The sequence below is a fragment of the Chiloscyllium plagiosum genome, unplaced genomic scaffold (genome assembly GCF_037043375.1).
Source record: "Chiloscyllium plagiosum isolate Xiang-an unplaced genomic scaffold, Cpla_swu_hap1 HiC_scaffold_21, whole genome shotgun sequence".
Taxonomy (NCBI): Eukaryota; Metazoa; Chordata; class Chondrichthyes; order Orectolobiformes; family Hemiscylliidae; genus Chiloscyllium; species Chiloscyllium plagiosum.
This window is the reverse complement of record NW_028270159.1, coordinates 56,308,909-56,332,114: the sequence shown is the minus strand read 5'-3', so window position 1 is coordinate 56,332,114 and position 23,206 is coordinate 56,308,909. Positions and strand designations below refer to the sequence as shown.

Genomic DNA, 23,206 nt, shown 5'->3' with positions numbered 1-23,206 from the left:
ATGCTGGCTGCTTAGGAAGGATATTATTAAATTGGAGAGGGTTCAGAAAATATTTACCGGGATGATGCCAGGAATGGAAGGTTGAGTTATATAAAGATAGGCTTTCATCGGAGTATAGGAGGTTAAACCTTACAGAGGTTATAAAATCATGAGGGGCATTAGGTAAGGTGAATAGCAAGGATCTTTTCCAGAGGCTTGACAAAGCCATATTGATGATCTAGTCACAGATGTACAACTTGGAAACTGACCCTTCAGTCCAACTTGTCCATACCTACCAGATATCAGAATTTAATCTAGTCCCATTTGCCAGTAAAGTGTAAAAGGAATATAATAGGGGACACCCGTATGAGCATTATCGTGGAGGAGCTGATGTCACCTATCCTGACTGATTGTGACCTATGGGTCAGGAAGGTTGAGGATCCAGTTGCAGAGGGGGGAGCTGAGTCCTTGGTCTTGGAATCTGGAGATGAGTTTGGTTGGAACTACGATGTTGAAGGTGGAATAGGTGTTCTTGTTATCCATCTGCCATGGCAGTCTAAGAAGCTGGAGTTGATGTGTGCCATTACTGACCTCTTGAAACACTTCATAATGATGGATGTCAGAGCCACATGGCAGTAGTCACAAAGGCACACTGTCTTATTTTTCTTTGGCACTGTGATGATGGTGATCTTCTCAAAGTAGGTAGAACCCCATATTGGAATAAGGAGAGGTCAAAGATGTCCTCGAATACTCCTGCCAGCTGGTCAGCTCAGAACATGGGTGCACAGCCGGGGATTCAATCTGTGCCAGTCACTTTCTGTGGGTTCTCTATTCAAATCATGGAATCACAGAATCCCTACAGTGTGGAAACAGGCCATTTGGCCCAACAAGTCCTCACCGACCCTCCGAAGAATATTGGCTAGTTCTCCCTGTATTCCAGGAGATCTAACTTTGCTAACCAGTCTACTATAAGGAACCTTGTCAAACACCTTACAGCTCTTCCCTCAGCAATCCTCTTTGTTACTTCTTCAAAAAACTCAAATCAAGTTAGAGAGACATGATTTCCTGCACACAAAGCCATGCCGACAATCCCAAATCAGTCCTTGCCTTTCCAAATATATGTAAATCCTGTCGCTCAGGATTCCCTCCAAAAATTGCCCACCACCGATATCAGGCTCACCGATCGATAGATCCTTACCACCTTTCTTAAATAGTGGCACCATTTTCACCAAACTCCAGTCTTCAGGCATCTCACCTGTGACTATCAAATATCTCAGCAAGAGGCCCAGCAGTCACTTCCCTAGCTTCCCACAGAGTTCTAGAGTATACCTGATCAGTTCCTGGGGATTTATCCACCTTTATGCATTTTAAGACATCCTCCATTGTAATATGGACATTTTTCAAGACGTCACCATCTATTTCCCCACATTCTATGTCTTCTATGTCCTTCTCCAAAATAAACACTGATGGAAAATACTCATTTATTATCTCCCCCATCTCCTGTGGCTCCACACAAAGGTAGCCTTCCTGGTCTTTGAGGGGCCTTGTTCTCTCCCTAGTTACCCATTTGTCCTTAATATATTTGTAAAAACCCTTTGGATTCTCCTTAATTCTATTTGCCAAAGTTATCTCATGTCCCTGTTTTGCCCTCCTGATTTCCCTCTTAAATATATTCCTACTGCCTTTATACTCTTCTAAGGATTCACTCGATCTCTGCAGTCTAAACCTGACAAATACTTTCTTCTTTTTCTTGACCAAACCCTCAATTTCTCTAGTCATCATGCATTTTCTACACTTACTAGCCTTCCCTTTCACCCTAACAGGAACATACTGTCTCTGGACTCTTGTTATCTCAGTTTTGAAGGCTTCCCATTTTCTAGCCATCCCTTTACCTCCGAACATCTGGCCCCAATTAACTTTTGAAAGTTCTTGCCTAATACCATCAAAATTAGCCTTCCTCCAATTTAGAACTTTAACTTTTAGATCTGATCTATCCTTTTCCAACAGTATTTTAAAACTAATAGAATTGTGGTCACTGGTCCCAAAGTGCTTCCCCACTGACACCTTGGTCACCTACCCTCCCTTATTTCTCGAGAGTAGGTCAAACTTTGCACCTTCTCCAGTAGTTACATCCACATACTGAAATTATACATTTTTCTTGAGCATACTTAACAAATTCCTCTCCATCTAAACCCTTAATACTATGGCTGTCTCGGTCTATGTTTGCAAAGTTAAAATCCCCAACCATAATCACTCTATTATTCCTACAAATAACTGACACCTCCTTACAAATTTGTTTCTCAATTACTCACTCACTATTGGGGAGTCTATCGTACAATCAGATTAAGGTGATCATCCCTTTCTTATTTCTCAGTTCCACCTAAATAACTTGGTTGGACGTATTCCCAGGAATATCCTCCCAAAAGACTGCCATACTGTTATCCCTTATCAAAAATGCCACTCCCCCTTCTCTCTGGCTCCCCTTTCTATCCTTCCTGTAGTGTTTGTATCCTGGAACATTAAGCTGCCAGTCCTGCCCATCCCTGAACCACATCTCTGTAGTTACAATGATTTCCCAGTCCCATATTCCTTACCATGTCCTGAATTCATTTGTCTTCCCTGTTAGGCTTTTTGCATTAAAATAAATGCAGTGTAATTTATCAGTCCTACTTCATTCTCTGCTTTGTTCCTGCATGCCCTGACTGTTTGACTTGCTCCTTTTCCCAATTGTACTTGTCTCAGATCAATCTCTTTCCTCACTAACTCCCTGGGTGCCCTGAGAGTCCATCAACCCCTACATTTTCCAAAACAGCATTCTTATTTGAGATGGGGCTAGCCACAGGAGACTCCTATACTACCAGCCTCCATCTCCTACCTTTGCTGGAGGTAATCCATCCACCTTACACTATCTGCGGCTTTTCTCCCTTCCTATAACTGCCATCCATCACACCCCCTAGCTCCTGTAAATTCTTCACTGCCTTGAACTGGCACTCCAAACAATCTATGTGATCTGATAGGATTTGCTACCAAACACACTTACTGCAGATATAATCATTAGTGACATGGAAACTCTCCCTAATCTCCCACATTCGACAGGAAGAACACATCATTCTGCTGAAGGTGACAACACATCTTTGCACTTTAACAATCTATAGACCCAGAAAATAGCACAGTTTTACTGTTCTAAAAAAAAACTGCTCCAAGCTAACTTAGTACCTATGTTTTATATTTTTAAAATTTAATCAAGAAACAGATCTCAATAAAACATCTAGTTAAAAAGAACTCACTCTACTCACTATTACAAGGTTACATTTAAAAACTATGCACTTAGCTGCTCCAGTGCTGTGAGCTCCCCTGCACAGGTTCCTCTATGTTTACATATATTTTAATCTTATTTTATGGCCTCCATCAGTTTTCTCACTACATGACCCAGAGCTGACAGCTAAGGGAGTAAGCCAGTGCTTGCAAACTAAATAATGGAAAATCATGACAGACTCTGTAATAGATGCTCTGAAATGAAGAAAATGAGAGAAACAGGAAATGCACGCCTGATGTAAGTTTAAAGATTTATCAAGTATTGATCAATTGGGTTGAAGCTTACGCTTTGACTTTCTCCAGTCGTTCAGCGATGTAATATGGTAATTTTTCTCGTGGCACACTGAGCCTCAGGGCCCAGCTCGCAACTGTGTCCATATCTGTGTGTCTTTCCAGTAAGGTCACAAACTGCAGCCGAAGCTGCGGTTTATATCCCACTACAGCCTGAAAGAGAAATATTTATATATGGTCAAGGCTCGTACAGCAGTGCACACAGAGCAGTTGGTCCTATTATCAGGGAGACCTCAGCAACTCACTCCATGTCTTGGGCACACATCTAACATGCAATTTTTTAAAGGAAGGGAATTGATTCAAGGTGTTCTTAAAAACATTTATATCACCTACAATGTTACACCTGAGGAACATAAACATGATATCAACGCAGGGTGCCAAAAACATACAGATTATCTAAGCATTGAGCATGAATCTTATCGTCTTAGAAAACTTGAGATGGTCAATATTTCATGGAATTAAAGAATGTTTCAAGACTCCTGGCTGTTCCACAGAGCAATGCAGTTGGTCCCACTCTAGAACATAGAACATAGAAGAATACAGCGCAGTACAGGCCCTTTGGCCCTCGATGTTGCGCCGATCCAAGCCCACCTAACCTACACTAGCCCACTATCCTCCATATGCCTATCCAATGCCCGCTTAAATGCCCATAAAGAGGAAGAGTCCACCACTGCTACTGGCAGGGCATTCCATGAAATCACGACTCGCTGAGTAAAGAACCTACCCCTAACATCTGTCCTATACCTACCACCCCTTAATTTAAAGCTATGCCCCCTCGTAATAGCTGACTCCATATGTGGAAAAAGGTTCTCACAGTCAACCCCTAATCATCTTGTACACCTCTATCAAGTCACCCCTAAACCTTCTTTTCTCCAATGAAAACAGCGCCAAGTGCCTCAGCCTTTCCTCATACGATCTTCCTACCATACCAGGCAACATCCTGGTAAACCTCCTCTGCACCCGTTCCAGTGCCTCCACATCCTTCCTATAGTATGGCAACCAAAACTGCACACAATACTCCAGATGCGGCCGCACCCAGAGTCTTATACAACTGCAACATGATTTCAGGGCTCCGGAACTCAATTCCTCTACCAATAAAAGCCAGTACGCCATATGCCTTCATCACCGCACTATTTACCTGGGTGGCAACTTTCAAAGATCTGTATACATGGACACCAAGATCCCTCTGCACATCCACACTACCAAGTATCCGACCATTAGCCCAGTATCCCGTCTTTTTGTTACTCTTACCAAAGTGAATCACCTCACACTTAGCTACATTGAACTCCATTTGCCACCTTTCTGCCCAGTTCGGCAGCTTATCTATATCCCGCTGTAACCTGCCACATCCTTCCTCACTGTCAACAACTCCTCCGACTTTCATATCATCCGCAAACTTGCTCACCCAACCTTCTAACCCCTCCTCCAGGTCATTTATAAAAATGACAAACAGCAATGGTCCCAAAACAGATCCTTGCGGAACACCGCTAGTAACTGCACTCCAAGATGAACCTTTACCATCAACTACTACCCTCTGTCTTCTTCGAGCCAGCCAATTCCTAATCCAAACCTCTAACTCACCCTCAATGCCATACCTCCGTATTTTTTGAAGTAGCCTACCATGGGGAACTTTATCAAACGCCTTACTAAAATCCATATATACCACATCTACCGCTTTCCCCTCGTCCACCTCCTTAGTCACCTTCTCAAAGAATTCACACAACAGAAGTGAGACTCACCGGCCTATAGTTACTAGGGTTATCCCTACTCCCCTTCTTGAACAAGGGAACCACATTTGCTAGCCTCCAGTCTTCTGGCACCACTCCTGTAGACAACGAGGACATAAAAATCAAGGCCAATGGTTCTGCAATCTCCTCCCTTGCTTCCCAGAGAATCCTGGGATAAATGCCATCAGGCCCAGGGGACTTATCTATTTTCACCCTTTCCAGAATTTCCAACACCTCTTCCCTACATACCTCAAAGCCATTCATTCTACTTAATTGTGACTCAGTATTCACGTCGGCAACAATGTCCTGTTCCTGAGTGAATACTGACGAAAAGTATTCATTCAGTGTCTCCCCAATCTCTTCAGCCTCCACACGCAACTTCCCACTACTATCCTTGACTGGACCTATTCCTACCCTAGTCATTCTTTTATTCCTGACATACCTATAGAAAGCCTTAGGGTTTTCCCTAATCCTACCAACTAAGGACCTTTCATGTCCCCTCCTTGCTGCTCTTAGCTCTCTCTTCAGGTCCTTCCTGGCTACCTTATAACTCTCAATCGCCCCAATTGAACCTTCACGCCTCATCTTTACATAGGCCGCCCTCTTCCATTTAAGAAGGGATTCCAATTCTTTATTAAACCATGGCTCCCTCACACGACCCTTTCCTCCCTGCCTGACAGGTACATACTTATCAAGGACACTCAATAGTTGCTCCTTGAACAAGCTCCACATATCAATTATGCCCTTGCCTTGAAGCCTACTTTTCCAAGCCACACATCCTAAGTCATGCCTCACCGCATCATAATTTCCCTGCCCCCAGCTATAACTCTTGCCCTGCAGTGCACACTTATCCCTCTCCATCACTAGAGTAAAAGTCACCAAATTGTGGTCACTGTCCCCAAAGTGCTCACCTACCTCTAATTCTAACACCTGGCCTGGTTCGTTACCCAGAACCAAATCCAGTATGGCCTCACCTCTTGTTAGCCTATCTACATTTGTGTCAGGAAACCCTCCTGCACACATTGGACAAACACCGACCCATCTAACGAACTAGAGCTATAGCTTTCCCAATCAATATCAGGAAAGTTAAAGTCCCCCATAACAACCACCCTATTACTTTCACTCTTCTCCTGAATCATCCTCACAATGCTTTCTTCTACGTTTCTAGGACTATTAGGAGGCCTGTAAAAAAACTCCTAACAGGGTGACCTCATCTTTCCTATTCCTAACCTCAGCCCAAACTACCTCAGATGGCGAGTCTTCATCCATCGTCCTTTCCACCGCTGTAATACGATCTTTGACAAGCAATGCCACACCTCCCCCTCTTTAACCCCCACCTCTGACCCTACTAAAACATTTAAACCCTGGAACCTGCCACAACCAATCCTGTCCCTGTTCTCCCCATGTCTCCGTAATAGCCACAACATCGAAGTCCCAGGTACCAACCCACGCTGCAAGTTCACCTACCTTATTTCGTATACTTCTTGCATTGAAGTATACACACTTCAAGCCACTTTCCTGTTTACAGGCACCCTCCTTTGAGATTGATGCCATGTTCCTAACCTCCCTACACTCCAGGTCCTGCACCCTAAATCCAGGCTGCATCCTGGTAAACCTTTTCTTCACCTTCTCCAAAGCCTCCACATCCTTCCTGGAATGTGATGAACAGAACTGAATGCAATATTCTAAATGTGGCCAAACCAAAGTCTGTCCCTTTCTTTCTGCACATTGCTACAAATCTTTGAGCCCTCAAGGAACATTCCATTTAAAGGAATTAGAGCATAGAACTGTACAGCACAGGGACAGACCCTTCAGCCCGAACATGATACCAAATTAACTAATGTCTTCTGGCATTTGGTCCACATCCCTCCATATTCATCTTATCTAAAAGTTGTTTAAACGCACCTATTGTATCTGCCTACATCACCACTCCTGGCAATGAGTTCCAGAATCCTAATCTATATAAAAAGCTTGCCCCTCACATCTCCTTTGAACTTTCCCCCTCTCACCTTAAATGTATGCCCCCTAGTTTTAGACATTTCAACTCTGGGAAAAAGGTTCTAACCATTAACCCTATCAACTTTCTATCAAGTCTCTCCCAACCTCTGCCATTCCAAGAAAACAACCTGAGTTTTTCTAACCTCTCCTTCTAGCTCACACCCTCTAATCCAGGCTGCATCCTGGTAAACCTTTTCTTCACCTTCTCCAAAGCCTCCACATCCTTCCTGGAATGTGATGAGCAGAACTGAATGCAATATTCTAAATGTGGCCAAACCAAAGTCTTATGAAACTGCAACACGACTTCTCTGACTGTTGTACTCAATTAACCAACCATAAAAGTCAAGCATGCCATACATCTTCTTTACACCTTATCTACTTCAATGGCCACATTCAAGAAGCTATGGACTTGAACCCCAAGATCCCTCAGCACATCAACGCTATTCAGGGTTCTGCCTTTAACTACATACTTTACCTGAACATTTGATCTCCCAAAGTACAGCACCTCACAGTTACCCATATTAAATTCCACCTTCCATTTGTCTGCCCATATCTGCAACTAATCTGTATCCCGCTGTATCCTTTGACAACCTTCTACACTATCCACATATCCATTGATCTTTGTATTGTCTGTAAACTTACTAACCCATCCATCTACATTTTCATCCAAGTAATTTATATATATAACAAACAGCAGAGGTCCCAGTTTGAATCCCTAGGAACACTACTAGTCACAGACTGCCAGCCTGAGAAACACCCTTCCACCACTACCCTCTGTCTTCTATAAGCAAGCCAATTCTGATTACTTACAGTTAATCTGTGGATCCCCTGCATCTTAATATTCTGGATCAGTCTATCACAAGGGAACTTGTCGAAAGCCATATTAAAATCTATGTAAACAACTTCGACAGTTGCTCGATCACCTTCATCACCATCTTGAAAAATTCAATCAAGTTGGTAACACATGACGTGCCCCACACAAAGCCATGCCAACTATCCCCAATTAGGCCATGCTTTTCCAAATGCACATAAATCCTAGCCCCAAGAATTCTCCCCAATTGCTTCCCAATCACAGCTGAGAGACCCACCAGTGTACAGTTTCCTGGATTATCCCCATTTCCCTCTTGAACACAGCAACAACACTGATTACTGGCCAGTCCTCCAGGACCTCTCCAGTAGCTAGCAAGGATACAAAGACCTTGGTCAAGGCCTCAGCAATCTCCTCGCTTGCCTCTCTCAATAACCTGATATAGATACAATCAGACCCTGGGATCTTATCCACCTTAAGAGATCTAACACGACTTCTTTCTTGATCTGAAAATGCCTTAGCATATTAGCCTGCTCCAGACAAATCTCACTAACCTCCATCTCCTTCACTTGGGTGAATATCAATGCAAAGTACTCGGTTAAAATCTCACCCACAGCCTCTGCCTCCAACCACAAGTTCTCTCCTTTGTCCTTGCATAGTCTTACCTTCTCCCCAGTTATCGTCTTGTTTTTAATACATGTACAGAATGCCAGTATTTTTAATCAATTTCAAAGACTCATGAACAAACACCTCCACATCCAGACTATTTCAGACTGCTGCTCATTTGCCCTACTAATGTATATCATCACACATTTTCCTGTAGTGAATTTTATCTGTCAAGTATTCAACCACTTACTCAATCTGTTTGTATCCCTATGAAGGCACTTACATTCTTACTTATTTTCATTCATTCACTCAGTTGCTCATTGGTCTGTGGGTATGACTCTCACTTTAGGGATTGTACATTGTAGACTTGTGTGAAGTCCTGGATTCAAATCCAAAATATGCTGATTGCTTGTCTTCAGTTGAGCAGCACACGGGCACAGTGGTTAACACTGCTGCCTCATAGGGTCCCAGATTCAATTCCAGCATCAGATGACTGTCTGTACGGTGTTTTGCACGTTTTCCCAGTATCTACGCGAGTTACCTCTGTGTGCACTGGTTTCCTCCCACAGTCCAAAATAAACATGGTTATGTGGATTGGCTGGGATTAACCAGAGTAAATACGAGGTTACGGGGATAGGCTAGGGGAGTTAATCTGGACAGGATGCTCTTTGAAGAGTCAATATAGTTTCAATGGGCTGAATGGTCTCTTTCAGCACTGCAGGAATTTTGTTCTATTCACAGAATCTGAGCAGTGTTGGCTAGGTCAGCATTTAATGTCCAGATGGCAGTTAAGAATTAACCACATTGCTGTTGGTGCAGGCAAAAATGACATTTTCCTTCTCTAAAAGATACTTCATTAATCTCTCAATTCCAGATTTTTAATTAATTCAAATTCCATCATTTGCCATGACTGGATTCAAAGTGGGATGCCCAGAACATTATCTGGGTCTCTGCATTAATAGTCCAGCCATAATACCTCCTCACAAAAGGAGATGAAGATTTACTGCAGTTCCAGTTTTGTTATCAAGTTTTGATGGTGCATCCTGCATCCTACAAAATCCAATGTATAATAAAACCAGTCACAGCATTGCGCTTTGGAAATGCTATTGTAGATCTCCTTTCAGTCTGAAAAACAGCCATTCAACACTGTGTTTTCTATCCCTTTACCAATTTTATCCCATACGTTTCAATCTTGTCAAAATGTCTAATGGTACTTTTGTGTTCACACACTATCATCATATCAACCTTCTTTATTAACTCATCAGAAATCTCAAACAAGTTAATCAAACACAACTTAGAGTCATAGAGTCATAGTCATACATGGAAACAAACCTTTTGGTCCAACCAGTCCATGCCAAACATAATCCCAAACTAAACCGGTCCCACCTACCTGCTCCTGGCCCATATCCCTTCAAACCTTGCCTTATCCAAATGTCTTTTAAACATTGCAATTGTACCCACATCCACCACTTCCTCATGAAGTTCATTCTTGTGCCTAATAAATCTACAATGTTTTTCCTTTTAATCCATACTTTCCATGTGTCTGGTTTTGTTCCCCCACATAACTTCAGAATGATTAAAGGGGAAATAAACATTTTTGTTCAGAGGGTGGCTGCTGTCTGAATTCACTGCTCTTTTTGGTGGTATTTAAAGTGTAACTAGATCTACACCCGAAGTGCTGTAACCTGCAAGACTGCAGGGCAGGTGCTGGAAGGTGGGATTAGAACGAGGAGCTAGTCTAACCAGACACAATGGACTGAATAGTCTCTTTCCATGCTGTAACTTTTCTTCTGGCTCTATAAGTTTTCCTAAAACTTTCCTTATCATTGATACTGAGGTAGCCTGTAAACAGCAGATTATCCTTCTACCCTTTTGAACGAGGCTGCACTACTAAAGACACTCCTTTTGCATTTAAGGTAATTTGGAAAACTGTAACTAATATCTCTACACTGTTTACCTTGACTTCCCACAAACAAAATCTAGGAAACATCCCACCTGGGCCCAATGACTTACCTGCCAGGTATCCTCATGTCTCCACCTCTCATCCTGTAACCCAGCAACCGCTTTGTTTCTCAAAGCTTAAGCAAACTTCTTTACATTAGATGTAAAATATCAGTTAATACCTCAGTCAAGTCTTCTTCATTTTGGTCTACAAACAGTCACATTGGCCCTCCAACAAGGCTTTTCTTGTTCATATACCTAAAAAGAAATCTGTGAATTCTGTTTCTCACAGATTCCAAGCTATTCTTACATTGTCTCCTTGTCCTTTCACAACTCCCTTCCTGCGCATTTTGTATTTTTTTAGATTTTTAGATGACTTACAGTGTGGAAACAGGCCCTTCAGCCCAACAAGTCCACACCGACCCTCCGAAGCGCAACCCACCCAGACCCATTCCCCTATATTTACCCCTGCCCCTAACACTACGGGCGATTTAGCATGGCCAATTCACCTAACCTGCACATTTTTGGACTGTGGGAGGAAACCGAAGCACCCGGAGGAAACCCACGCAGACACGGGGAGAATGTGCAAACTCCACACAGTCGCCTGAGGTGGGAATTGAACCCGGGTCTCTGGCGCTGTGAGGCAGCTATGCTAACCACTGTGCCACCCAAACTGACCTGGCTTTTGGGCTGAGAGTGTCTTAGTTGAATTGCTGTAGCCCTTGTGCCATAGGTGCACCCAGACTGTTGTTAGGGAGAGAGCTGCAAGGTTTTATTATTACGATGATATCTGCCACCCCATTTTCTACCTCTTTCATTATCTCGGAATTCAAACATTGCTTGCCTCTCCCTTTGCCCCTTGCACATCCAGACTGTATCCAAACAGGTGCTCTTTAAGAAAAGCTGGTGCTCTGAAATTGTTATATTGGGCTAAAATGTTTACTCTGTTTCTCTCTGTAAACATGTGTTTCTCCAGAAACTTGTGTTCTTCTCTTAAATGGTCTTTAGAGGAGAAATAGGCATCCTTTATATTCCCACCTGCCTGTTCTTGTCTGCAACTCATTCGAGATGCCTCCTCATTTCACCGAAATCAGCGTTTCTTTCCCAGATTACTCTCAATAAATAATTAATGCTAAGATCACTATTACCAAAACATTTCCCAACTGTGACATTCTCTTCCTGACCCATTTCATTCCCCCAGACTTAATCCAACAATGCCTCCATCCACCTTGGCCAGGAACACACAAAATGAGAAAATATTTCTGAACACATTTCAGAAATTCTTCACTTCTCCTGCTCTTAACACGATCACCGTCCCGCTCAAAAATCGAACAATTTAACAATTAGTGGTTTGTGAGGCTGGAGGCTTTAACAATTGTTAACAATTTGTTTAACAAATGGGACAATTCAACAATTTAAATCTTCCACTGTCATTGCATCAGACTGGCTCAATATAATAAACTCCATCACATGAGATCAATGCCTATCTGATATCTGTTGTCAAAATAATTGAGAGCTGTACAAGATCCAATGGGAAAATCCACTGAAGACAGGAGACAAACCTCAATGTGTTCTGACCAGTTCTCTTCGCTCATACTTCTCTGTGAGGAAGAAGAACACAATGTTAGAGAAGACAACACATGGACCGCTGCCTCCCTCCACATTGCCCTGGATCCCCAGTTCACAGTCGCACTACTATCAATCCCACGACATCCATTGTCACCATATGAGCGAACAAGTTGCACTGTAAGATTCCCAAATGGGCTGTGGGCAAAGTCATCACTGGTTGTACAAAGGGAGATGTGGTTGTATAAGGCAAACAGAAGCTGTCAAGGTTAAGCTGTCAATCCGTCGCATTGCTGATTCCAGTAAGATAGATTGGTTAAATTAGATAAGGAGAGTGAAATGAAGCAGGGTTCCTGCTGCTTTTGTAAAACATGCACACTGGGGAAAAGGCAATAAGGACACTACAGCCAAATAAATCTAACCAGTGTGTACGTTCTCAGAAAAAGCCACTCGATCATGTGACTGCAGAGTTCAGAATTTAGGAGAAACGGAGGAACATTAAACTTCAGCATGTAGGAAAAAGGCAGAAGCTAGAGAGGATCGAAGAAGAGTTACACCCAAAAGTCAACTTCTGCACCTCCTGATGTTGCCTGGTTTGCTGTGTTCTTCCAGCCTCCTGCCTGTCTACTTTGGATCCCAGCATCTGTAGTTTTTTTTGTATCTAGAAGTTAGAGAGAGCTAGACAGACAGAGGGTGGAGTGGAAGCCCAATTAATTGCTTATGGAGGGGGCTGCTGTCATTATCAGAACTGTCTGCACCATTGTTCAGCTCAGAGAGCAAACTGAGATTCTGGACACCCACCCTTCAGCCAATCCATAGCATGCACAAGAATGATTGGGACTTACCTCTATAAAGCGTTTATACAAGAGGTATTTGATGGTAGCCACTTGGCGCTGGTTCACAACATTTGGACAGAGTTCTGTGGGCAGCAAGAACATTAAATTCTTTCAGCATATCCCTCAACATCTTTCTGCTCATCTCCCTTTCTTTCTCACACCCCTTGGCTTTTAATGGTCGATACCAGAAGTCACCGACCACCAGCTAGATGTATGCCATAAATGTGATTCAGGCAAGGCGTCTCAACACCTCTTCATCATGAGGGGCCATACTAGTCTCATTTACCACAAACCATTTGGTAGGGCTAGTGGATGGTGATCAGCAATACCGTACACATTAAAGATACAACTCACCATCTCCAACATGGGAACATTCAGGAATGGAAAGATGTGAATAATACAACGTCCGGTGCCCTTCAAGGGCTTGCTCCCTCAAATATCCCACTATTTCTCCTTTACGTGTCACTACCTTTACTGCCTCTCTACCTACCCCGATCTGCTCCATGAAGTGGCTCGATTGAACCCATTAGCATCCATTTTCTTTCAATATCATCTCCCCGCTTCTAAAGTTCAGGGCAAAGCATTTAGGTGCAATAAATCAATTCTCTTCTCGGCCTCTGTCATTTGCTAATCCTGCCTGTCACTTGATTATTTCTAAGTATGTGATGGCCAAGCCAAAGTGGAAGACCTAATTCCAGGGAATTGCCTTTAATCTGAAAACTGATCATGATCCATTCTGTCACACCAATTATTTGCCTAACCTGATACAATGACTGTGAGGTCAATGTGTTACCATTGGTCACAGATTGTAACTACAAGCAAGCAGGCCTTTTGTGATAAATAAAGGAATTTGGAATTGTGAAGTAGTACATAAAAGTTTAGAGTGCATGTGAGTCTTTAATATAGGTCTGGTGTCGGTGTTGAGTGTCTAAGTCTGAACCAACACAGGACCCAGAGTTAGAGCCTTCAGCCAGCACTCTGTACAATGCCATAGATTAGTTTCTAAACACAGTGTAACATGTTTCAGTTTTCATTCCTTGGGATATAGTCTACACTCAGTTTGTGAAGCATGGGAGCTCCCCTTCTCCAAATGGCTACTCTGGAGAGAAGCTTGGGAATGGTCAGTGCTCACAACTTCATCTCAATAGTCATCCTTCAATGCAAGAGAGAACAGTCACATTTCACAAAAACTTCAACAACTATCAACCTTGTTAGTCTCATGAGGGCATTTACACGTTCCACCCAGGCTCCTGGACAGTGACCAGGAGTACAATCTACCAAGTCTATTTCTCCATCCCTCACACAAGGATATGAAGATAAGCAGAAGCACTCAGAGCACCTGTGCACCCACCCAGGACGGAGCATGGCGAGTGTCTGCCCAAGGTGCAGTGCCCCATTTGTATGGTACAGAGCACCCCATGAACCTATGCAAAATGGAGAATCTGTGTTTCAGCTGAAGTATAAATAGAGAAATAGTAATGGAGTTGTCTCAACAAAATCTCAAACTGTCTTGCTGATGAGACTGTAAGCCTTTTAGGTATATGAACTGAAAGGATAGATAGTTGCCTACCTGTTCGATGCAATAATGAGCAATGGAGAAATATTACTGCATTTTTGTAATGCCTTTCACAATATTAGGATGTCCCAAAGTGCTTTTAAACCAACTAAGCATTTGTGAAGTGCAGGTACGTTTCACTATTCATTGAAATGATGCCACATAGTTTTTCACTCAGGTGACAGAGCTGACAGTGTTTAAGTCTCATCTGAAAGACTGCCTCTCCAACACTATGCTCTGTCCATTCTGCACTGGTTCATCAGCCTACATCCTGGGCTCAAACGGATGAAATGAAGATTTACTTGTTAGGAATTATTGAAGTTTGAGAAACAAAATGGCAATGACTGTGAACGTTTTGTAATAGAAATTACAAATCGCCATAATATCTTCCTCTTTCAAATTATTTAGATTCTCTGCAGATATTGTGGTCACATTTTCATCCAGGTCAAACAGAAGCAGAAAACTCTCAATGAGAAAGCTGGGTGGTGTGTTAGCTCAAACCGTATCGCAGTGGGGAGCTGACAATGTATGGTGGCACAGTGGTTAGCACTGCTGCCTCACAGCGCCAGAGACCCGGGTTCAATTCCCGCCTCAGGCAACTGTCTGTGTGGAGTTTGCACATTCTCCCCATGTCTGCATGGGTTTCCTCCAGGTGCTCTGGTTTTCTCCCACAGTCCAAAAATGTGCAGGTTAGGTGAACTGGCCAAGCCAAATTGCCCATAGTGTTAGGTGCAGGGGTAAATGTAGAGGAATGCGTCTGGGTGGGTTGCTCTTTGGAGGTTTCTTGTGGACTTGTTGGGCTGAAGGGCCTGTTTCCACACTGTAAGTAATCAAAAAAAATTTGTAGGAAACACCCTAGATGTTCATAATCGGTCCAATTGTTAGCCCACACCATATGTACTTTCAACACACAAGATATACTTTCTGGAATTGACTTAGAGACATAAAGTGCCAGAGGGTAGCAGACCTCAAACAACATATGGCTGATTTGGAGCAGTGACTTTCTTCACTGCGCACCATACAACAGGAGACAGGTTTCTGGTACAGTCATACGAGAGAGTGGTCATACCAGGTAAAGGAAGAATGGAGAGATAGCAGGTGTTGGGCGACATGGCTTGGAGAGGGTGGACGGTAGGAAATTGTTTCCATTAGGCGAGGAGACTAGGACCCGTGGACACAGCCTTAGAATTAGAGGGGGTAAATTCAGAACAGAAATGCGGAGACATTTCTTCAGCCAGAGTGGTGGGCCTGTGGAATTCATTGCCACAGAGTGCTGTGGAGGCTGGGACACTAAATGTCTTCAAGGCAGAAATTGATAAATTCTTGATGTCACAAGGAATTAAGGGCTACAGGGAGAATGCAGGTAAGTGGAGTTGAAATGCCCATCAGCCATGATTGAATGGCGGAGTGGACTCGATGGGCCGAATGGCCTTACTTCCGCTCCTATGTCTTATGGTCTTATGGACCCTTCATTATAAAGAAAGAAGACAGCAGGCCCAGGAAACCCAGGACTCCTTTGAACTATATAACAGGTATGAAATTTCAATGTCTATTTAGTGAGCAACAGACTGGGGAGATGGATGACTTGAGGGAAAACCATAGTGCCTGAGGTTGCTTTGTGAAAAGAGAGGGACTGCTAGGCAGATTCGAAAGATAGCAGTGGGGGTGACTGAATATTTCAATGGATAGACAGTCTAGTTTGCAGCAAACATCATGAATCCCCTATAGACTGTTGCTTCTCGGGTGCAAGGGTTCACAACATAACAGAATGGCTGGATAAATTTCCAAAAGGGCGGGTGAACAATTGGTTTTTGTGGTTCACTACAGTCTCATCAGCAAGACAGTTTGAGATTTTGTTGAGACAACTCCATTACTATTTCTCTGTTTACACCTTCAGCTGAAACACAGATTCTCCATTTTGCACAGATTCAAGGGGCTTTCTGTTCCACACAAAACTAAGACTCAAAATGACAGAGGGAGGGGCAGCTTGGAGGACTTGCAGAATCAATTTCAGGAGCTAGGGGGTAGGCTGAAATGCAGGGCCTCCCAGGCCAATAATCTCACAAAGGTATTTTGTGATATCTTTGTCATCACAAAACAAAACAAGATAGAAGAGACATTTAACATCATCAACATCACCCTCACAGGCATAAAGTTCACCAAGGAGGAAGAAACCGACAACAAACTCGCATTCCTGGATGTCACAGTCGAAAGAAAGGACAACGGAGAACTACAGACCTGCGTATACAGAAAACCGACAAACACTGACCAAATACTCAACTACACCAGCAACCATCCCAACACACACAAACGAAGCTGTATCAGAACGCTATTCCAACGAGCCACCACACGCTGCAGCACAGACTAACTTCGGAAAACAGAGGAGAACCATCTATACAACGTATTCAAGAAGAACGGATACTCAAAAAATACAGTCCGCAGATTCCTCAAGAACAAACCACGACAAGCAGACCAAACCACAGCCAGAAACCCTAGCCACCTTACCATACATCAAAGAAGTTTCAGAAATGACAGCCAGACTACTAAGACCCCTCGGAATCCTAGTAGCACACAAACCCACCAACAGTCTCAAAACAAAAACTAACAAACTTAAAAGACCCAGTACATCCCATGGACAAAACCAACGTCGTCTACAAAATTCCATGTAAGGACTGCCACAAACACTACGTAGGACAAACAGGAAGAAAGTTAGCCACCAGGATACACGAACACCAGCTAGCCACAAAAAGACACGACCCTCTCTCCCTCGTAGCCCTACACACGCTTGGAAAAAAACCACCATTTTGATTGGGACAACACATCCAACCTGGGACAGGCTAACCAAAGACATGCCAGAGAATTCCTAGAGGCCTGGCACTCCAACCACAACGCCATAAACAAGCACATAGATCTAGATGACATCTATCAACCCCTCAGAAAACGAACAGGAAATGACATCACCACAAACCCCAGGAACCCCATTCAGGACAAACATATAAATAGAAAGCAGGAAACAACAGCTTCGCTTCACTTGGAGGTCGCCACTGATGATGTTACCGAGCCAGGTAATGAAACGTCTGGATATCAAACCTACAGCTCAGCGAGCAAAGCTACACCCTAAATACTACCTGTGCCATGTTAATCAGGGAAGTAAATGCATGGGTTGAGGGATGTTGTAGACTGGAAAGGTTTATATTTTTGGCACATTGGGATTACTTTTGGGAAAGGAGAAAGTTATTCAGAAGAAATACCCGAGCAGAAATGGACCTAAACCTCCTGATTGAGAGTGTAAATAGTGTAGCAGGATTGGATTTAAACTAATAAGGCAAGTAATGAATTGACTAATGAGTCTAGTTTTGGAAGTATCAATCAGGACACAAGGGAGAAGATGGGGAAGAGGAAGTGAAGGAAAGCTTGATGGGCGGCAGTAAACACTTGCTTTCCAAAGGGCAACAAAGAGATAAGGGCAGGATGTAAATGCAGAGAGTATCATGAACAAAACTGGGGAATTGGAAGCAGAAATTGCTCTTGGTGATATGACAAAAGCATAGTTCAAGCCAGAACAGGCCCAGATACTTAACATCCCACCTTCCAAGGCTTTTAGTAGAAATAGGGTGGGTAAAAAGGGGAGGAGGTGAAGCAGTGTTGGTCAATGATCATCACTACCCTTAAATGATATGCACGTCCAGAATTAGAATCAATTAGTAGGTCGGAGGTGAGCTACAGCGGTGACCTTGTTGGGTATTTCTTATTGACCTCCAAATAGAGGGGAGGAAGTAGAAGAGAGCATTTGTAGGCAGATTATAGAATTCTGCAGGACAAGTAGGGTTGTGGTAGTTGGTAATCTTAATTACCCTGGCGTAGACTGGGAAGGGGAGGAGGGAAATTCCTGCAATATGTGTAGGAGAACTTTCTGGAATGTTATATTTCCAGTCCTACCTTGGGTGGAGCTGTGCTGGATCTGGTCTTAGGGAATGAAGAAGGCCAAGTGAAGAACATCAGAGTGGGGAGCATTTGGAAAATAGCAATTATAACATAATAAGGTTCAATATTAAGTTGGAAAACAATAAAAAATAATATTCAAGATCCCTAACCAAAAAAAGGCAAATCTTACGGAGTCTAATAATTGAACTTGGGCATGTTGATTAGAAACGCATTTTGGTCGATAAAAGTGGATGAAAAATAGTAGAATTTCAAAACATAGATGAATAGGGCGCAAACTAGGTATGTACTCATAATAAATAAATACCAAATATTCAAAGCTAGAGTACGCTGGATGACTAAGGATATTAATGAGAAGATAAGGAAGAAAAGTGAGGCCTATGATGCACACTCGAACAACAATAGCAATCAAAACTAGAAAGATATCTCAAATGCAAGAGAGAGGCTAAGATTGGAGTAATCTTTGAGGAGAAAGTGAGGACTGCAGATGCTGGAGATCAGAGCTGAAAATGTGTTGCTGGAAAAGCGCAGCAGGTCAGGCAGCATCCAGGGAACAGGAGAATCGACGTTTCGGGCATTCCTGAAGAAGGGCTTATGCCCGAAATGTCGATTCTCCTGTTCCCTGGATGCTGCCTGACCTGCTGCGCTTTTCCAGCAACACATTTTCAGCTAAGATTGGAGTAAGGAAGTCTAAGAGGAAGCATGAAGAAAAGATGGCAGACTGCACTAAAACAAAAAGAGTAAAATGTTCTTCAAACATAATAAGATATGTGAAAGGTGGAGTGTTGCCCATAAGGGGCGTGAGTGTGGTGCTGAAAAAACGCAGCAGATCAGGCAGCATCCAAGGAGCAGGAGAATCAAGTTTCGGGCAAAAACCCTTTTCTAGCATCACAGTCTTGACTCAAATCTCCAGCATCTGCAGTCCTCACTTTGACGTGGTGCCCATAAGGAACAAGCAAGTTAAATGCTCACTGAAGCAAAGGATATGGCAGAGGTACTAAATGAATAGTAAATTAAATTTTGCTTTTATGTAAGTGATGACAATGGCTTGTTGAAAACATGGGTGTTCAGCAATTGAACAGTATAATGATAGATAAATGAGAGGTGCTAAAAAGGTTGGCAGCACTCCAGGTAGAGAAGTTGGCAGCTCGATGGGACACATCCTAGAGTGCTGAGAGAATTAAGGGAGCAAATCATGCAGCTGTTGACAGAAATTTTCCAGGCATCTCTGAACACAGGATTAGTCCCAGGGGACTAAAGGATTGCAAACGTGACACCATTGTTTAAAGGGCAAAGTATAACCCAGAAAACTACCGACCTGCCAACTTGACATCAATAGTGGACAACTGATAGAGACCATAATATAGGACAAGGTAAATACATACTTACAGAAAAATAAGCTAATACTAGACAGTCAACATGGCATTGTCAACATTAGGTCATATTTGACTAATTGAGTTGACAAGGTGACACAGGCACTGAATGAGGGTAGTGTTGTAGATGTGGCATACTTTCAGAAAATATTTGGTATGCTGCCACATGTCAGGTATGTTAACAAATGGGAAATATTTGGGATTTATGGGTCCTTTAGAAGTTGGGTAAAAGAGAGGAAACAGAGGCTAGGTATAGATGTACATTTCTCAGATTGGAGATGAGATCTAAATTGTGTTTTATATGGATCCGTGTTTCCTAATTCATAAAAACATCTCCAAAATTGCAGATGAAAGTGGGATAATAGTTGGGAGAATAGTGAATTATGAGGAAGATCCTCAGCAACTTCAGTGAGACATTGACAAGTTGGCCAAATGGACAGACACCTGGCAGATGAACTTCAATGCAAAAAAAAAGGATCAAATATTCTCCTTTTATGTAAAATGCGAATGCAGAACAGGCCTTTTGGCCCATGATGTTGTGCCGAACATGACGTCAAACTAAAGGAATCTCTTTTGTTTGTCTATGATCTATATTCCTTCATTCCTTGTTTATTCATGTCCTTTCTAAAAGCCCCTTAAATGCCCCTATCATACCTGTCTCCACCACCACCCTGGCAATGTTTTCCAGCCACCTACCAATCCCTGTGTAAAACATCTGCCCCTCACATCATGTTGGAACTTTTCTTACTCACCTTGAATGCATGCCTTCCGGTAGAATTAATTTTGACTCTTGGAAAAAGATTCTGACTGTCAACCCAATCTAGGCATTTCATCACTTTATAAACTTCTATCAAGCCTCTCCACAGCCTCCACCGCTCCAGAGAAAACAATCCTAGTTTTTCCAGCCTCTCCTTATAGCTCATACTCTCTAATGCAGGCACCATCCTGGTTAGTCTATTCTGCACCCTCTCCAAAGCCTCCACATCTTTCCTGTAATGTGGCAAACAGAATTGAATACAATACTGTAAGTGCTCTAAATTCTATGATTCTATACATGCATGCCTGCAAGGAAATACCCAGTGGTAAAAACATATAGCACATCTCATTGACACCCAGAGTTCTTAAATAAAAATAAATTAAATAAATTAAATAAAAACACAGCCCAAGATGTTTTTGATCTGTCCCTACTTCCAGCACTTTTAACAATACAACAAACATTGAAATCAATAGTAAAGTGAGGTGATATACCAGACAGCAAAATTAAAATCTTCTCCAAGATTTTTCCTCTTGCCTGTATTGAGCTCATTGGTCCCAGCCAGAGTCATGGTGGGAATACATAATTGGATTCAATATCCACAGGATCTGTTCCCATCACCACTGTCAATCCACCAGATGTTGGTGTCATTGTGATTTATTAAACAGTTAAATAACCCACCCGCACTCTCAGAGAGAGGATCTGGCAACTACCAATGACCTGGAATTATAGTCCCACACCTTCATGGAGGACACACCACTATCTATCTGTATTTCAAACAACAAACTACCAATATTACTCAGAATCAGTCCAAGTTCAAATGAATTTCATTCAAATGATGATCATATTTCAGTATGCAAACTGGATGCAAATGCTTTGGGCTAACTGGGTTAGGGGTGCAGTGGAAGACGCTGGTGAAATGAAGGCCTTTTGTTTATTTGGTACACTGCTTACAATGACACAGAGAAGCTGCAGAAGTAGATGTATTCTACAAACAGCATCAATGGCTCAGTGAGCAAGAATGGAAACATGCCCCATGCTGAAAAGCTTGCTTCCCTGCACTGTGTTTCTTTGCTGAACTAGCAACTGGAAACTATACGCAAGTTGGTTAATTTGGTTAATTGAAGGGAATCAAAAACTATCCTCATCACTCCATCCTCATGCAGGAGACATGCTACATAGAGTGTCCAGCATGCAGTTGCTATCAGTAAGATAGATGTAATTTTCATAGATTCCCCCAACCAAGCAGTATGAATATTAACAACAGTCATACCTGCTGAGAGGATTTAAAACTATTTAAAACCTTGATGAGGTGCCAATGGGATCCAGGTGAGGGAATGCACAACAAGCACAGAATGGGGTCATATTACAGGGTAGTGGTGCTGGATGTCTTAAAATGCATAAAGGTGGATAAATCCCCAGGACCTAATCAAGTATATCGATGAACCTTGTGAGATACATGTATCATTAATAGCCATAGGTGAGGTGCTGGGAGACTGCAGGGCAGCTAATGTAGCACTATTATTTAAGAAAGATGGTAAGGAGAAAGCAGAGATCTGAGCCTGAAGTCAGTGGTGGTGAAGTTGTTGGAGGGAATTCTGAGGACATCATCTACATATATTAGGTAACGAAAGAATTGATTAGGGATTGTCAACATGGCTTTGTGCATTGGAAATCATGTCTCATTAACTTGACTGCGTTCTTTGAAGTGACGAAGACAATTGATGAAAGCACAGCGGTGGACGTTGTCTACATGGATTTGAGCAAGGCATTCAATAAGGTTCTGCGTGGTAGACTGGTTAGTCAGGTTAGATCACATGGAATCCAAGGAAAGCTAGCCACTTGGATGCAAAAATTGGCTTGAAGATAGGAGACAGAGTGGTGATGGAGAGTTGTTTTTCAGACTGGAGGCCTGTGACCAGCAGTGTGCTGCAAGGATTGGTGCTGTGTTCACTGTTTTTTGTCATTTATGTAAATGATTTGGATGTGAATGTAGCAAAATTTATTAGTAAGTTTGCAGATGACACCAAAATTAGTGGTACAGTGAACAGTGAAGAAGGTTACCTCAGAGTACAATGGGACCTCGATCAGATGGGCCAAGGAGCGGCAGAGGGAGTTTAATTAGATTAGATTACTTACAACGTAGAAACAGGCCCTTCAGCCCAACAAGTCCACACCGACCCTCCGAAGAGCAACCCACCCAGACCCATTCCCCTACATTTACCCCTTCAATTTAGCATGGCTAATTCACCTAACCTGCACATTTTTGGGCTGTGGGAGGAAACCGGAGCACCCGGAGGAAATCCACACAGACACAGGGAGAATGTGCAAACTCCACACAGGCAGTTGCCCAAGGCGGGAATTGAACCCGGGTCTCTGGCGCTGTGAGGCAGCAGTGAGGTGTTGCATTTTGGTAAGGCAAATCAGGAAGGCCTTATACATTTAATTATAGTGTCCTGTGGAGTGTTACCGAACAAAGAGACCTTGGGGTGCAGGTTCATAGATCCTGAAAGTG

At 42.8% G+C, this 23,206-nt stretch overlaps 1 protein-coding gene across 5 annotated transcripts in view; it reads right to left on the bottom strand.

Moving 5' to 3' along the window:
• exd3 (exonuclease 3'-5' domain containing 3) overlaps nucleotides 1-23,206 on the bottom strand; it is a 451,102-nt gene that overhangs the window by 268,478 nt on the left and 159,418 nt on the right. For all 5 annotated transcript variants that reach the window (XM_087998598.1, XM_087998600.1, XM_087998602.1 and 2 more), the window contains 3 exons: nucleotides 13,077-13,150; nucleotides 12,228-12,266; nucleotides 3,581-3,738 (listed from right to left, as the gene is read on the bottom strand). In XM_087998598.1, the coding sequence (XP_087854724.1) occupies nucleotides 3,581-3,738; nucleotides 12,228-12,266; nucleotides 13,077-13,150 (271 nt within the window). The remainder of the gene's footprint in view (nucleotides 1-3,580; nucleotides 3,739-12,227; nucleotides 12,267-13,076; nucleotides 13,151-23,206) is intronic.